Source organism: Asterias amurensis, chromosome 1 (assembly GCF_032118995.1).
Source record: "Asterias amurensis chromosome 1, ASM3211899v1".
NCBI lineage: Eukaryota > Metazoa > Echinodermata > Asteroidea > Forcipulatida > Asteriidae > Asterias > Asterias amurensis.
In genome coordinates, this window is record NC_092648.1 from 21,803,771 (window position 1) to 21,822,391 (window position 18,621).

Consider the following 18,621-nt stretch of genomic DNA (forward strand, 5'->3'; position numbering starts at 1 on the left):
TTCTACTATCATTATCTTCACACTGTGTAAGTTTAGTGTAAATCTGTGGACATTGTGTTTTTTGTCCTACAAAAGTTACATAGACCCTTTAAAATTACTGAAAATAAACATTTTTTTGTTAGAAGCCTTTAGCAGCTTTCTGAGAAACATTTCACTTCCAAACAATGTGGTTATGTAAAAAAATATCAGTTGTTATGCCCCAAAATTTGAATATGAGATGCATTAGTGTAGCAACGTTTCTTAGATTGTGTATTCCTATTAAGAATTTTAATTTTAAAATTTTCCTGCAAGGACATATTCGCTCTGGATTTTTTTATGATATTGCAATTCGCAACCACCTTTGGAAATGAAACTTCCACATTTATTTTATACATCTACATCTATATTGGATTAAAACAATCGAGCAGTTCCAAAAACCAAAGGTATATTTTGCCTTTAAAGCCATTGGACACTTTCGGTAAACAGTGTTGTCCAAGGCCCACACTTCGTGTATCACAACTTATATATAAAATAACAAACCTGTGAAAATTTAGGCTCAATCGGTCATCGGAGTCGGGAGAAAATAACGGGAAAACCCACCCTTGTTTCCGCACTTCGCCGTGTCATGACATGTGTTTAAAATAAATCCGTAATTCTCGTTATCGAGAATTTATAATTGTTTCAGTGCTTTCTCAAAAAGTAAAACATTTCATGGAATAACATTTCAAGAGAAGTCTTTCACCATTACCTTCTGTAAACCCTGTAAGTTATTTGTAAATCTGTGAACTTTTATTTTTTTTTCTGTTCCGAAAGTGTATAATGGCTTTAAGCTTACTACCCAAGTACTGTATATTACCTTGGAGGCCAGATGCAGCATTGTACCCTGCCCTGGAGTAATGCTGTTCAAAACGCTCTCAAGTTTATCGTCATGTTTTGGTCCTTTCACACCTGAAAAGTCAAATTCAAATCAACAAACAATTAACCAGCTGAAAACTTGAGAGAGGCAGTTTTGTGTGTGTTCAAATGCACACTGTCCTAAATGTTCCAACGGCTGGAACAGTTGTGCCACATCAAGCGATACGCGTGAAGCGCACAGCAATCATTGAACAATTTTAATTTTTGCATTTATTTTACTTTTTGACCAAAAAGTGTTGATGTTTTTTGACCGAAAAGGTATTTATGAATGTGAATCAAAGTGTGTTGAATCGGTTTTCAACTAGTGGTTTAAACCCGCCGAGACCTGGTTCTTGATAATTTACCTCGACTTCGTCGCGGTAAAATTATCAAGAACCAGGCCTCATTGGATTTAAACATTGAAAACCTCTTCAACACACATTATATGAAAGTTTCTGCCCATGTACAAGGTAGCTGATTCGCGAAAATTCTGGCCGATATGCACATATTTTAATTTGTTTTTATTTTAGTTTTACTATGGTAAATCAAGAGAGCATGAGGCTGAAAGATTAAGCCCAGGCTTGCAGAAGACAGCCTAGACTGACAAAATACAAACATGGAGACAGGACAGACAGGGAAATTCATAACAATCAAAAATTACTGTGGATGCGAAAATGCCTAAACTGGAAGGCCTAAAAAGAAAAAATTGCGGATGAAAAACGAAGAAAAAAACAATGAGAATGACAACAGGTGGACTGCAATGGAAGAAAGCTATGCCACATAATGGTCAAACGGAAATATTTTTCAAGACATGAATCCACTCAGAGATGAAAATTTTTGAATTTCTTCATGAGTAAAGTTCCATACAAAGAAGCCCATAGAAATGATGAGCGTTGCTTGAGGGGTATTTGGTGCAAAAGGAAAGGGTCCAACTACTTGCCGTCAACTCGCCGTTAACTCACTTGTACCGTCAACTCCTCCAATATACATTTAAAATCCACAAAAGAAGCATAGAACTGTAAAGTATTAGCTAAAAGAGAATTCTCATAAGTTTAAGGTAACATTTCGGAATAAAAATTGAAGTTTTATCTTTTGAAAAAATTATCTCGAAGCAGCGCAACTGTCTGCTGCCATCTTGCTTTTTCACAGAGCTTGCACATCATGGCAACTGGGGGCGCTTTCCTGCATATGGATTAGTCTTGGCCAAAGATGTCAATGATTGGTACTATTTATTTATCAACACAAAACTGTTTTTGTAAATCAAACTTTACTATAAAAAAAACATAAGAAATATGTAGTTTAGCCCAGACTTAACACTTCCATGCCCCATTTATAAATTGTTGATGTATATTTAATGAGTTGACGGCATGAAAATGAGTTGACGGCGAGTTAACGGCAAGTCGGCGAGTTAACGGCAAGTAGTAGACCGAAAGGAAAGAAATAAAAACGCTCTGACCTGGTAGATTAATCTTGTTTTTCACGGAGGGGTATAGTGTATGAAGGAAACGTGCTCAGTAAGTTTACACATATGAAGATCACACAGTTTATGATTTTCATTGAGAGCAGTTGTGTTCCCTCAAATGAGATGTTTTTAAATGCACAAATGACTGGTTCAATACATCAAATAAGCCACGTCCTATATAACATTGTATGATGTTTTTCCCGCTTGCCCCCCACAAATGAAAATGTCTGGTTACACGTCATTGATTAATATGAGGGTGGGTGTGAGTCTACTTAGTTTATTTGTCATAATAGAGGTGTACGTATAAAGGGCTCTAGAGGATGAGGAAAAGTACAGGCTGGATTAGTTCTATTTGAATGAATAGTTTGTTGACAAAGATGAATGTCTGCAATGCTAGTTTGTTTGCATGGTTCAACTACTGTCTGTCTCCTTTCTGTAAGGTCTGAACATAGAATACAGCAGGGACTATGCATGAACAGTTATCTAAAAACATTTTACAAATATGCTGCACTGGTGCACTTATCTCACTCGAATGAATAACAGTTGTATATTTGGTTTGCGGTAACACCATGTGTATCTACTTGCCTGGTAGAGTTTGTTCTTAGAGAACTGTCTTGCTTTACTCTACTACTGCGGAGTAGATGTTCGGGGGGTCGGGAGAACTCTCAGTTCTGAAAAGAACTGTCCTGCTGTTCAGTAGTTCAAATAATAAACGGCACTTAAAATACGCTCTACTTAGAAAACTAAATCACAGCGCTTACAAAAATATTTAGTACAGGAAAATAAATGAATAAACCATCAAAGCAGTAAAATATATTAAGCCCAAGTAAAACAAAGAAACATATTTAGCGTCCCCGCCCGCTTCCTTTTTAGAGGCTGCCTCCTTTTTTCTTTTATTATTTTATTTTATTATTCTTTTATTTTTATGCACATTTTTTTTTCTTTTATTTGGTGTGATTTTTTTGATATTTTTTTTAATGAAAAAGGTTATTTTAAACGATCTCAGCTAAAACAATTCTGAATGGCTTGTCTGAAAGAATGTCTTGACCAAAAATGTTTCATATGTGTATTGTGTGTTTGAGCAGTAGAAAAAACAATGGATATTTGACATTTTAAAAAGAATGGCGGCCATCTTGAAATAAAAAATACAAAATAAAAAGCCCCTCCTCCTTCCTTTTTTTTGAGAAACCCGGACGCTAAACGTGTTTATTTTTTTACTTGACCTAATACTAGTTTATTTGTGATGTACATGTGTTTATGGCATGGGTGTGTTGTAGGTACTGTTGCAGAATACTCAAAGAAGAACAAGGCCCAGTTTCACAGAACTGCTCAAAAGCACAGAAGGCAGTTTTAAAAGCACAGAAACATTATAATGCTTACCAGAATAAGGTTACCTGCAAAAATACACTATCATGTGCAATTTATGACTGGTATCCTGCTTGATTCTGCTCAGCAGGAAACTGTAAAGCAAACGTTTCTGCTCAAGCAGTTCTATGAAATTGTGCCCAGAATTTAGTAAACTCTTTAGAAACCCTAGCGGCCACAAGGGGCTTGTAAATGCCCATGATTTTAAAGGCTATGGGCGCTTCTGAAGGGGCACCAAGGCCAAGATCAGGGCAAAACAAAATGTCAAGATGTTGAACAACTATATTGGCCCAAGAGTATTGAGTAAGAATACATTCATGATGATCTGGTGTTGATTGTTGATATATCTCTCAGATTCAGATTGCATTTTGTTTCCATAAATTCATCATTTGTTGTTACATGTTCTCTGTGTTTTTCTTCTGATTGTTAGCGTTGTAACTTCGTTTACAAAGTAGAGCATGCATATTAAAATAAGGGAATAAAAGGGTAGCGACGAGTTCTTACATGGCCGTTGAAAGTCGGCAGGGTCGGCTTGGGCCTTTAGCAAACGACAACGACCCTGCAAGGTTTTAAACAGACGTTTAAGAACGAGTCACTACTCTTTTATTCCCACTCATATATGCCCTTTTGTTCAAAAACATTAAAAAAATACAATTACAGACACTTTGACAGTTGAAAATTTGAGGTTTAAAATATTTTTTTCAAAAACTTTGTGAAGAATCTTTGTGCGTGAGTTGTGTGTTCGCGCGCGCACTTAAAAATAGATTATGCGCGCGCGCTTAGAAGTAGGTTATGTGCTGTTACTAATAGCTATGAATTGCGTTCCGCATGATAATCTTGCGCACCTGACACGCGGAAGCCAGCCGGTTATAAACACTGGTCATTATCAACCATTTAAACACCCCCACGTGATGCGCTCTCCACCAATACAAGAAGAAAAACTGTCTACGGTATTTATGACTGCTTGATAATAGCTGCTAAAAATAGGATTCAACCTGCCTCCAGGCAATCTCGGTATTCTAGTTGGCACACTGCTTTAGAATTGCAAAGGTCATAGGTTCAAACCCCACCCGAGTAATATGCCTGTGATTTTTTTCACAGAGCTCGGGAAAATACTGAGTTAACAGTGCTCACACACATTGGTGTGTTAAACAGAAACTAATACTCTTTATGCCCGAGGCAAATTTTCATCTATTAGATAATAGGCATAGTATTAATATATATTAATTATTATTTTAAATCTGATCATTATTATTCTGGGCCCACAGAGTATTGATCGGGAACAAGCACTGCCCATATGTTGATCTGTAGCCTGTGCATGTACAGTAGCTTTATGTTTGTCTGTAGCTCATAATATAAACACAAATAAGTAGTCTGGTGTTTACCCAGTGCCAGGAGTGTGTAATGCAACAGATTGCCAAGGTCGATATTCTTTACAACACTATCTTATTTGTTATGCATCAGTAAATAAATAATAAAAAAATTAAAAAGGGTTTTGTGGAATGGTACATGTCCATTTACAAGCAAAACCGGCACAACGAAATGATCATTTCTTTTATCATGAGTTGAAATTTAATTTATTTTTGCTTTATATTTATTTCACCACTTGTTTGTTAAGGTCAGTCTAACTGAAAATGCTTATTTATCAAACATTTCTTACAATGTAGGATAGACATATGTTTATTAAATGGTCAAAATATTAACTTATTTTCAAAGTTTTTACTTTGTTGCTTTGTATAATAATCTGAAAGTTTAGTAGAGTCAGGAAAGTCCCATAAATCTGTTGTACACAGTGTGCTAACATAATTTTCGTATCACTGAGACAGAAAATCCTTTTGTGAAATTGCTTTATTAATTTCTTTAAAACTACAACCCCTCAGCAAGAATTGATTGAAAAGAAGCTTTCCATTATCATTCTTTTATCTTTTATCCTTAAACCGTTCAAGCATAATTTAAATCTGTGGATGTGTGTGTTTTGTGTCAGACCGAAAGTACTCAAACCTTTAAACAATATCCCGTACTTAATCGCTGCATTCCTTCCAAATAAGCAACAGTTTTTTTGATATTTTACATTTTTAACATACTTCCTCTACATATTTCAGATAACAAAATTATCTTCATGGATGCAGTTGGTTACTTCCAAGTTTCCTGTAAAAACTTTCTTTATTGGAATGGTGTTGTTACAGAGTTGTGGCAATAATTGAGATCCGGCATTTTTCTTAAGACCACAGACCAAAATCTGGTGTCACAGTGCCAGATTTTTTTAAGCCAGCAAGTCCTGCGGTCCTGTGAATTCCCCCCCCCAAATCAATCCCTCTTCATGTTGTTATTATTACTACATGTACATGTCAGTGTCGTCTTCCTACATGGTCGCTTATCTGTGCTGCAAGGTGTGATGGGGTTCACCTCAAGGGTCATTTGCCCCCAGAGGGTGTACAAAAAGCCTTTATCATGCTGCCTCCATCTTGGTAATGTTCCTTGTATCTTACAATAATAAATGCTAATTATCATTTTGCAATTTGGAACCAGACTATTTTGTTCTTCCAGCCTCGATCTGGTAACATTGATATCAATGGGAGAAATTAAAGATGGCTGCACCGTGATAAAGGTCAATAAGCCGATTCACTATTACAACTGCGCATGTCCGTTACTGCTGACAACGCAATTTGTTTATCTCCCGTGACCTTTTGACAATAAACCCGGGTATTGTCAAAAGGTCACGGGAGATAAACAAATTGCGTTGTCAGCAGTAACGGACATGCGCAGTTGTAATAGTGAATCGGCTAATACCCATGGACCCTATTACACTACATGAAACAATTGTTTTGTTACACCATGGAAACAGATTGGAGATGTTCTAAAGTCATCTTCCAACAAAATTACAACGGAATTGGCACAGTAAAAAAAAAGCAAACTATCTTTAAATAGGAAAGAGTCAGTTAAACCTATTGAATTGAAAAGAATCACAGACAGACAACAATTATGTATTGATCACATCCACATACAATCACAACCACTTGGTATTCATTTTAAAACTCCAGCAATGTTGACCTTACCCCTTCGTTGAGCTGCAGCAAAATCCCTATCAAGGGTTATATTCCTACCACCAACTGAACCAGCACAGCTGCTCTTTGTAGGGAATTTGTAGCTGTTGGTGGCAGAAAAGTTTGCCAGTATCTCTGATTCTGCAGACATTTTGAATCCTTATTTTCTAAGTGTAATTGAGGACACACCCATCCACAGTCCACCATGTATTCAGATAATACTACACACTTTCAGTTGCCTGCGTGGAGGTTTTTACAGCACATGCACACACCATGAGATTTCCCATGACATGGGTTTACTCTTGCTTGGTTTGATAACAAAAGCTTGTTTCACTTCAGTGGTTTATCAAAGAGCAGCAGGATTCCATAGCTATACACTAGGCCTATTTTGTACAGTATGCCTATGGTCTATGGCATGTGTGGTAGGTACACTGTAAATAAGAGCATAGCTTCAGATTGGTCGTCTGCTTGCTCATTGTACAATTAATGCACACTGCTTGCAGTATCGCAAACCTCATACTTAACATGACACATGTTCATGTACACGTCACAGAAAGATAGTGTTGTTTACATAGATTCAAATGGATATTTTCCCTTACTTGGGAGATAAAAATGACATTGACAAATAAATTATGTAAACAAATACAACACAAACGATCAGTAACAAAAGGATGGAACTTTTAAAAATATGTTTAATACAAACACCTACCTAATCCTGTTCCTTTTTTTAGGTCGCATCCTATTAAAAAAATTATTTACTTTTTCTGTCTTCAAAATTTTCTGTGTAATTCTCATTAAATCTTTTAAGAACTTGTAACTACAAAATGTAAGTGGTGACTTTAAACTAAAGAATTGATGGCCAGTTCGAATTAAAATGCTTGGTGGCCACCTTTAAAATAAATAAAATGTAATAAATAAAAGACAATTAACAGGTATTTTTTGACTCAGCTTTAAACAATTGAGTAATTAAGGATCTGACCCAGAGCCATGATATGATAGCTCATTGCTCCAACTGCCCATTGTGACCATTTGTAAGCTGCCGGAACAAATGAGCTGTCGTATCGCTGCCGTGTTCTAATCCTTCATTGCAAAAACTAAGTATTACTTGTGGAGTTGGTCTAAATTCGGCATGTAGTGGATTATGTAGATTTAACTCTATATTGCACATTTAGAGGTAATTTATAGTGCCTTTATGAAGGTTCTTGTTGAAGGCCAGTTACTCCACTTGCTTGCTTGATTAGTCTTTCTGGTGGGTGGGTGTCATCATGATAAATTCATAGATAACTTAAGACCGATTCATTTGCATTAAACTTAAAGGCACTGGACACTGTTGGTAATTACTCAAAATAATTTTTTGGGCATAAAAACTTAAAAGGGTCTTTCTCGCAACTTCGATGACAGATTAAGCCCAAATTTTCACAGGCTTGTTTTTTTATGCACATGATGGGATACACCAAGTGAGAAGACTGGTCTTTGACAATTACCAAACCTGTACCTTCCCTTTAAACAATAAAATTTAAATTAGAGTTCTAAACAATTAGTTTTTAAAACAGTGATTTTCTATAAAAAAAAACATGTATTTTTGGTTGCAAGGCTACATGTAAGTCTTCATTTGAAAAAACGGTGACTACAGTAATAAGACATTGTGTGAATGAAGGTACATGAACTTAATGATATTAAGCATGTGATGAGGTCATGAAACCAATGAAAATATCAATTGTGGTAGGTCATGGCTGAGTACACTGCACTCAAGCTCTAGTGATTCTGATCAGCAGAGTTTGAGTTCAAGTCATGATGCTTGTGTCAAGACACTTCAGTGTTTAGACATTTATTTCAATATTGTCTAAACACTGAAGTGTCTTGACACAAGCATCATGACTTGAACTCAAACTCTGCTTAAAGATTACTGCTTCATCCTTCGGATTTAATGTAAAGGTCCAAAATGTAATACACCTTAACAAAAACCAGCCAGTACACATCATTAAAGGCAGTGGACACTATTGGTAATTACTCAAAATAATTATCATCATTAAACCTTTCTTGAGCACGAGTAATGGGGAAAGGTTGATGGAATAAAACATTGTAAGAAACAGCTCCCTCTAAAGTGGTGTAGTTCTCGAGAAAGAAGTAATTTTTCACGAATTTGATTTCGAGACCTCAAGTTTAGAATTTGAGGTCTCAAAATCAAGCATCAGAAAGCACACAACTTCGTGTGACAAGGGACGTTTTTCTTTCTATTATTATCTCACAAACTCGACGACCGATTGAGCTCAAATTTTCACAGGTTTGTTATTTTATGCATATGTTGAGATACATCAAGTGAGAAAACTGGTCTTTGACAATTACCAATAGTGTCCACTGTCTTTAAGAGAAGGGGTTCGCTCTGGTGCTTTGAGATGCCCCTCGAGTCAAGGCAGGGGTGATGAGGCTCTTATATAGAAAACCGAGTGCTGTTAGTATTATTCATTAGTAAATTGTTATTATTTTGTCTGGTTTTTACGGATGACTAAATGGGATAAAGTTGGATACTAAAAGGCCTGTGTACACACATACAATGAGACTTAAAAACGCTTGGGTAGTGTGTTGTACACAGCAGTAAATATGAAATCAGAGCTCTGTGACAAAGCATACCTCAATGTATTACCATGTTTTGTTTCAAAATGTTTCAAACTTTGTGTAGGAATGAACCTGTTACTCTACATGTATACGTTATCTCTGAACAATATTGACAATCAACAATTTTTAAACCTAAATGTTTTGGATAACCCTTTGTATACTAGACATTAGTTTCAAGCTACCTTCTAAATAACATTTAAAATTTACAATAACTTTGTCATCCCTTAGCTTTGGTCAGGTACCTGAAAAAAACCTGTTCTTTTTTTCAAGTTATATTGAGTTTAATTGTATGTATTTGTATTTTTTTTAGACCCAGATGGTGACACATAATTCCAAGGTGATGAAAAAATGATGACATTGACCATACAATACATTAATGATTATGCGCATACATTTGATGTTGAACACCCGAAATGTTCAATCAGTGAGTGTTTGGCAATTTCAAGCACACTTGTCTCACAATCCTTAGGCATAGTACATGCCCTAAAAATAAATTTATGATGAGTGGTCAATTATCAGAAACCAACATGACTAACTGTTAAAATTTGCATTGTGGTACATGTTTCAGATTTTTGCAAAACGCTAAACAGGCTGTCAAAAAGCCTCATTTGTTCTCATGTTACAGATTTGTTTTATTGTTGGATACAACCCCCCCCCCCCCCCGCTCCCCCCCCCCAAATGCAATGTCATTTTCTAGGTACATGTATAGGAGTACCCCCAGGCCAGGGGAGACAATCACCCCTTCCACTGGGTGTTTGGCAGGGGTCAAGTGGTGGAATGTCCAATATCATTTCATTCTGTTTGATTTTTGGGCATGAAGCACATTTACTCAAAGCCTTGACATTTTGTAGGTATCTGGACTAATGTTTCTGTAAGAAAATTCAGTATGTCTCTTATGGTATTACAAATATAATAATATTGTTTTTAAAAGTGTTTTTCCTAAATTTGAATGAAGGACACATATATTTTAACACCATTTAGTTTTAATTCACCATAATGTGTACACACATTCCCATTGTTGCATCCCAAATGTCTATTGTTCATTCTTTTGTCCCTACAGTCAGTGTACTTTTAACCATCCTGCATTACTTTGCACACAAAACTCCATTTGGAAATCCCTCTATTTAGAATTTCCCTGTGAGAACTACAATGCATAGTCCTTGGGAAAAGAAAACAAGGTAGACAAAGGAACTGATGGGAAGACAACGTTCACTGAATGGGCCTGAGTTTCAGTATCTCACAAAGATTAGCGGAGGAACGGTTGAATGGCGCAAAATTGTCAAGGAGTCAAGAGTAGAATAGAAAGGAACAGAAGCTTTATTTTTTTGGCAACCTTATTAAAACGGTTGGATTAAATACACTCAAGAATACAAAGATAAAACTGCAAAAAAAAATCCCCTGATGCCCTGCTCTTGGCCTTGGTGTCTCTTCAAAAAATTCAAACATACTGTAAGATTTCACAACTGAAAGTTACCTTTCCATTAAAAAAAATGGCTTTACCCTTGCAATTCCAGACCTGCATGCTAAAGGGATTTGACAGAAAATGTGTGTTCATTTATTAGACACAATAGAGATTTGTTTTAAAAGTCGGTCACTGTAAATTGATTGTAGGTGAGTTGGCACGGAATGACCTGGTAACCAATGGTTACATTGAACACTGACTATGACAATGAAGTGACAGGAACACCGAATGGAGCTAGTCATACAATCTATGGTAAGCTGCCTGTACTTGGTGCATGATTCAGGGCTAGAACTGGGGGGGGGGTCCACAGGGCTTAGTTGTAGTAGCTAAAAGTTCTTACTGGACCAGAAAATGAACAAAGACCAGAATCAAAATGTAGACAAATCAGATAACTTATCTCGTTTTTCTATGGTTACAAAATACTTCAATCCTCAACAAAATTGAAAGGTAGTATAAATTTAGCTATTATGTAGCAATCTTTCTGGATCTCCTGGATCTAAAGTACATACTAAAGGGGTGGTTTACTGGGTGAAACGAGTAGGGTGGCGCAATCCTTTATATGCTGTGATTGGTTACTGGTTGTAGAGTAGAGTTGGGCAACAGCCAATTTAAATTGGTCCCTGTCTTCTACAGTCAGTATTAGGCCTGGGCGAATTATTTGAATATCGGGTTAATGGCAAATAGGTTTTCCTATCCGTAACCGCGAATGCCTTTTTTTCTTAACCGGATATCTGCATAGGGCGCAAATACCTGTGTACAAACCGGATAATTCTGTAATAACAACCGAGTAACCGGATATTCTTTAACTATCCGAATATCCGCGGACGTCGGGCAACAACGGATATAAATGTTTCGTCTGAATCCTTATGAAACTTCTGTTAAGACAGCATAAAACAGTATAAATTAAGTATTTTACTATGATCACCTCCGTGAAGAGTTAAAACAATGACATTTCTTATGTAATTTGTCCAAAGATTACACAAGTTTTCCTTCACGTAGAGTCAATCACGATCAAAAGAAAAAGCAAATCGCCATCTTTAAATTAGATCCGGTCATTTTTATGAATGAACCGAGTGACACTGTCTTAAACTAATATCAATCCGCCCATAAGATCTCATTCACAAATGAACAGTGCCCTCTATTGGCAAAAAAAAAAAAAAAATTATATATTTTTTTAAATAGCATCCTCTCTTGGCGAAAAAAATTATTTGAGTATCCGGTTAATTTCGGATAGTTGGCCAGCGGTATCCGAATAACAAAATTTCACTATTCGCCCAGCACTAGTCAGTATGTCTTCTATGTGCTGTGGAAGGGTGTTCCACCCAATTAAGGTACTTAGCATGTATGAGAATATTAAACAGTTTTTGCTGCAGGGAATTTGAATGAATGTGAGGAGGGTTACGTTATCGCAACTACCTGTGATAGGGCTACAATTTAGGTGAAACAAAACAAGATTCTAGTTGCTCTCCTCCTGCCGCCAAGGGTTCCAATAAGCAATATGCCGATAGTTGGAGTTCTGCTGGTTCTTGTTTCATTTGTGATTTACTGCTCACTCTATTATTAACTGTAATGGGTGGTTATTAACTGAGAACCCGATTGGAACGGATTCAAGTTTTTTCTTTGAGTTCTTGAGCAGATTCACAGTACTCCATGGTCGTATTAATAATTTAGTTATTATGATACATGAGTTACATAAGTTTACCTGACTGAGTAAGTGATGGCCTAAAATCTTTTTATTTAGAGTGAAATTAAATATAAATTTAGAGTGATATTGGATATAAAAAGTAAAAAGTCAAAAGTTATATTGACATCTCTCTCTGGATGGCAATGAGTTTCACCAAAGTAAATTCCGTAACAAGTTCAGTCTATAGTATTTCAGAACTGAGAAGTCTCCCGAACCTCCGTTTATCTACTCCGCGGCAGTAGAATAAAGCAAGACAGTTCCCTAGCTAAAGAACAAAACAAGTAGATACACACACGACATGGTGTTACCGCAAACCAAATATACATTGATACCTCACCATGCAATGCCTCAAATCCTATATGTCTACAGTATTATGAGAAACATTTTAGGAGTAACTATAGAATAATACAAGTACACTCGGAGCTCTATCTGCGCCTCCGCGGAGGCGGAGTCGCGGTCACGTACGTTTTAAGTAACTTGGTTGTAGCATGGAGGAAGAAAATAGCTCTTTACTACTTGATTGTATTGAGTGCGATTGATGAATACAGCAGATAAAATGTTAGGGTCGTAGGGAGTCAAAGTGTGACGTGAGTGGTGAGGTAGGTGAAGCAGCCGATAGAGGGCGTTTTAGGAAGACGTGCATTTGATGCAATCGTGAAGACGGGGAAGCTGGAAGCGTGGAGGCGCGGAGGCGCGGAGTCGCGGTGTTGACAATGGCCAATAGAGGGCGTCTTTAGGAAGACGAGCATATGATGCAATCGTGAAGACGGGGAAGGTGGAGGCGCGGAGGCGCGGAGTCGCGGTGTTGGCAATGGCCGATAGAGGGCGTTTTTAGGAAGACGGGCATTTGATGCAATCGTGAAGACGGGGAAGGTGGAGGCGCGGAGGCGCGGAGGCGCGGAGACGCGGTGTGGACAATGGCCGATAGAGGGCGTCTTTAGGAAGACGAGCATATGATGCAATCGTGAAGAAGGGGAAGTTGGAGGCGCGGAGGCGTGGAGGCGCGGTCGGGCTTTCTTTCCCTTTTTTAAACAATCCTCTAATGGGGTCAAGTGTATGAGGGCAATATTAATAATTGTACAGAATTCGGGCTTTCTTTCCCTTTTTTAAATAATCCTCTATTGGGGTCAAGTGCATTAGGGCAATGTTAATAATTGTACGGAATTCGGGCTTTCTTTCCCTTTTTTAAATAATCCTCTAATGGGGTCAAGTGTATTAGGGCAATGTTAATAATTGTACGGAATTCGGGCTTTCTTTCCCTTTTTTAAATAATCCTCTAATGGGGTCAAGTGTATTGGGGCAATAATAATAATTGTACGTAATTCGGGCTTTCCATTTCCCTTTTGTTTAAACCCTCTAATAAGGTCAAATGTATGAGGGCAATATTAATTATTGTACGGAATTCGGGCTTTCTTTCCCTTTTTTAAATAATCCTCTATTGGGGTCAAGTGTATTAGGGCAATATTAATTATTGTACGGAATTCGGGCTTTCTTTCCCTTTTTTAAATAATCCTCTATTGGGGTCAAGTGTATTAGGGCAATATTAATTATTGTACGGAATTCAGGCTTTCTTTCCCTTTTTTAAATAATCCTTTAATGTATTAGGATTCGGCCTTTAATTTTTTCCCTTTTGGAAATAATCCTCTTTTGGGGTAATATGTAGTACGGCAATATTAAAAGTTATTAGTTATTTGTACGGAGTTCCCATAATTATTTAAATAATCATCTAATGGTCTTGTGAGTTATCGTATAAAATAAATTGACATCACAGCGCAGTTGTGTATTTTCGAGCCTAATGAGGGCGCTGTTGTGCATCTTTCAGAGTGCCCCCTAGGTTGCCAAATATTTATAGTTAAGCAACAGAGCGCGACCTCAACTCCAGTGTACTGTGTACGTATGAACGTCACCGCGACTCCGTCTCCGCGGAGGCGCAGTGGAAGCTTCGAAGTGAACCTGCATTCTATAGTTGTGCCACATTTTAAAATTTGTATTAAAAAATAAAATAAACAAAAATACCTACCATTTGAATGTGTGTTGCCGCCTATCACTGTTCGTAACACGTCGGTCCGCCCCCTTTGCACAGCCTCACGCAAATGTTCATGTGTTTTAACATTGTTCAAATCCATGATTGCAAATGTACTTTTAATGCACTTTCTGTCCTACAACAAGGACAAATTTTGCATTACATGCAACTTCCTAGTCGTAGAATTCAGCTGTCTCTCAAAGTCAAATAAATAATTGGATAACTTTCCGTATGGCGCCACCACTTTATCACTCTTTTTTACAAAAAGGGATATCTCATTGAGGTAAATTAGATACTATATTATTTCATATCGAATGAAAAAGTGGTGGCGCCATACGGAAACTTTTCCAAATAATTAGTGACTGGATCCAGAGCAGAAAGTACAAATATTGAGAACCACGTCAACACGGTCAGAAGGACTTACTCTATGGTCAGTCGGTGGGATAGAAATGTTGTTTAGCCCAGGAAACTTTGTCGCATACTGTTAACAATACCTTTTCATGAAAGTTTCAACTCATGTAAAATCTGTCGCTTCTATAGACTGGTGCGACGAGGCCGCTTTTATGGTTTTCCTTTTAAATGACAAGGGTACCCGCCCCGTGTGTGTATTATTTATTATACAATATTTTGTTGAGCTGTCTGTTATGTCTGTGTGACATTCTCTTAGCTATTTACACTTTTTGTGACCATTTTACCTACACAATGAACACTTTTGCCAAATTATTGGTAAGGTCATGGCGTTCAGAAGCCAACCACAGGTTACTGCTGCAGAGATTCTACGCGGCGGGCGGCACTGGTTCCAAAGAAAACTTGGACAGACTTGTGAAGAATGAAAAGGTTGTAGTTTTCATGAAAGGTGTTCCTGAGCAGCCGATGTGTGGGTTCAGCAATGCTGTTGTACAGATACTGAGAATGCATGGGGTGGAGAAATATGACAGCCATAATGTACTGGATGATGAGGAACTCAGGCAAGGTAAAGATATAGATAATAGATTGGAAATGGTTGTTATCATTGTTTGTCTTTAAATGATTGATTCCTTCTTTCTTGCTTGAAGTTCAAGTTGAATTGAGGTTTAGTTTACATTTATTGTAATGGTTCTTAAAACTTCAATCATTGATTGATTAATTAATGGTTGAACTTGAAGATGGCCTTTTTTAATTCACCCAAGGACAAGATCCTAGTTATTTTATTTAGCCTAGTAAGCGTTTTCTGAGCACAAATTTACTAATGTAACGATTTTAAGTTGAGTAAACTAAAATAAGGAAAAAATTTCAGGTCTTGTGTAACTTTGAGTATTTCTGTTTCAGTAAAGGATCAATCTATACACGTAACACTGTCTGTCTATTGGAAATTGTATTGAAATTTGAGCCCCTCCGACTGTAATTAAAGCTCTGATTGCAGAATTTTGTGCAGTTACTCAGTGTGTCATTTACCTTGTTGACTATTAAATGTATTCACTTTACCTTTGTAGGTATAAAGGAGTATTCTGACTGGCCGACCATACCACAGATCTATTTCAACGGTGAGTTTGTTGGTGGCTGTGACATCATGTTACAAATGCATCAGAGTGGGGATCTCGTGGAGGAGCTTCAGAAACTGGGTATCCATTCTGCCTTAGTCGACAATCCCGACGCTGAGACCAAGTCATAACCAACGCAGAAAGAAGTCATAGAAACATTGAGAGAGTTGAACTTGTAGAGTCGGAAACAGAGAAGCTGACTGACATGCATGGACTGGCAGATCCCCCTAGAGGCTGGATGTTAAAATGATGTGGAGATACTGCTATATCCAAATTGGCGGCTACAGCTAGGGCTGTCATCGTGGGTGTGTTCGATTAGCTTCCATGGGTCTACCTTGCGGTGCTCACTCGGGTGAGCCCCTGACAAGAGCTAATTGAACGATCACTCACCCGATTGACGTCATGTACCTGGGGCCAGCCCCCAAGTGAACCACTCCACAAGCAGGGCACTTGGGGCTGACTCGGGTGAGCCCCTGGATTGACGTCAAAGCTATTCGAACGCACGGGGGGGCAGACCGGGTCGACCCAGGGGAGCTAAACGAATGCACCCTATTATATAGGACCTCCTCAGCAACAGTTGTAGCCAGAGCTGTAGCAACAAACTGGACACGACCTTAGTTTTGTGTACACTACCATAAATTGGAGTTTGTTCCTCCAGGGGCCTTTCTCAAACCCCAGCTTGGGCTCCGTGTCCCGCTTGGGCTCTGCGTGCGCAGTGGAAACACAGCTCAACGGACAGCGGACAACGCATCAAAGCCCCTTTTTCCTTCCCACAATGCCTTTTGACATTTCAGAAAAATCATCCAGGCGGGAATCGCATTAAGGTCTATGGAGCCGGAGCCCAAGCTGCGTTTTGAGAAATGCACCATGTGTGTACAATTATTCAAACTTTCACATTGAAAACTCACCTAACTTTGTATTTTATAGTAATTAAGTCTTAATTGTTATCAAAGAATCTGATTTTGTTTTTGGACAGCCATTGAGGCATTTACATTTAGTACAAGATGGGAAATGTCTTATATTATTGAAAGTGCATTATTAACACAAACCGTCCTATACAAATCCAAGTCGCACAAATCTGAAATTATATAGCGGCATAACGTATCTGTCACTCAGTGACACTCAAGGCGCTTTAACATACAGTAGTTTGCTGCAAGGTATTTGGGTCACTTGAATTATGAGACTTTCTCCTTTTACATAGTACCATATCATGTAATGGTACATACAAGGTGCCACCTGCTGTGGCGCACACGCTGCCAATCAAACCAGAAACACCAGGCGCGAACCCCTTCTCTTCAGTCAAAACTCTTTCATGGAGTATTTTGGAGGAAAACCAACCAAGAACCAAGACTTTGGTCACAAGTGTACGGCCTGTGAGTGGCTAGATATGGTTGCATATATTGATGCTCTCCAGTAACCGCTTTGTCAGTCCATTTATGTGTATAATTTATAACTCTCTTTTTTTGTTTCAGTAGATGGTAATTTGCATTGGGATAAAGAATAATATTTTTTGGTTTTACCCATAGGGCCTATACAAACTATATACACCTCGGTACTTTCCCAAGTTTTGTGGAAAAAAAAAACAATTCCTCTAGCCACTGGGCAATCTTGATGGTCTAGTTGGCAAGACACTACACTAGATTTGCAAAGGTTGTGGGTTTGAATTACACTAGAGTAAGATACCTGTGATTTTTGCTTTCACAGAGCTCGGGAAAGTACCGCGTATACAGTGCTAACACACATCGGTGTATGCATGGGCGTATCAATAGGCAATTTTTTCTCTCTTTTTGAAATATTATTACACTAAAGGATTGAGACATTTCAGACTTGTATCAGATTTCAGAGGTTTTTTTTTATTGCCTGCTGAAAAAAATGCTATTATTTTCCTCAGATTTAATAAATAAATCTGCCCTTTGAATACTTTTCCAAGCACTGTTCTCAAATACTTCAGGGTTAACAAAAGGCGCACAAAGATTATTATTTTAGTATATCTCCTAAATGTTGACCTAGTTTCAGACCTTTTTGTCAGAAATTATTCTCTGCTCTGACCCCTGTTATTGACAAGTAATTGAAGTTAAACATAAAATGTTGAGGTTTGGAAAATATTTCATTTAAAATACGCACATACTTCATTTTACTTGGATACACAAATGTAAAAGGTATAAATGAATAACATGTGATTAAATAATGGAATGTTACGCTTAAGTTGAGCAGAAGTTGATTATTTGTGGTGGATATTTTGATAATAAATATAAGTAGTACATGTATTAATGGTACAAAAAAGGTACAAAATACTATGTAGATAAATGTTCATTTTATTCTGTGATGTTGCATAAATTCTTGTGAGTGTGCATGATACATTAACATTAACATGTGTAAAATCATGTGCTCATGTTCTTGAGACCATGGTGAACGTCGGAACACTTAACCATGCAAGTTAAAGGAACACGTTGCCTTGGATCGGTCGAGTTGGTCTTTGAAAAGCGTTTGAAACCGTTTGTTACGAATTGCAAATGGTTAGGTAGATAATTTAAAAGTAGAATATAATGATCCACACAAACATGCCTCGAAA

At 37.6% G+C, this 18,621-nt stretch overlaps 2 protein-coding genes across 4 annotated transcripts in view; one reads left to right on the forward strand and one right to left on the reverse strand.

Moving 5' to 3' along the window:
• The window catches only part of LOC139950418 (uncharacterized), a 34,548-nt gene extending 19,576 nt beyond the window's left edge, over positions 1–14,972 (reverse strand). For 2 of the 3 annotated variants that reach the window (XM_071949205.1, XM_071949124.1), the window contains exons 1-2: positions 6,757–7,103; positions 836–927 (exon numbers count right to left, since the gene is read on the reverse strand). In XM_071949205.1, the coding sequence (XP_071805306.1) occupies positions 836–927; positions 6,757–6,895 (231 nt within the window). In that variant the 5' untranslated portion in view covers positions 6,896–7,103. Of the gene's footprint in view, positions 1–835; positions 928–6,756; positions 7,104–14,526; positions 14,666–14,866 lie in introns of those variants that run through there. The other variant, XM_071949286.1, reaches the window with a different exon arrangement.
• A 160-nt stretch (positions 14,973–15,132) lies between these two features.
• On the forward strand, positions 15,133–18,270 carry LOC139950605 (glutaredoxin-related protein 5, mitochondrial-like). Its single transcript, XM_071949405.1, has 2 exons — positions 15,133–15,502; positions 16,002–18,270. The coding sequence occupies exons 1-2, from the start codon at positions 15,232–15,234 to the stop codon at positions 16,178–16,180; spliced, it is 450 nt and encodes a 149-aa protein (XP_071805506.1). The 5' UTR covers positions 15,133–15,231; the 3' UTR covers positions 16,181–18,270.
• The last annotated feature ends 351 nt before the right edge of the window (positions 18,271–18,621 follow it).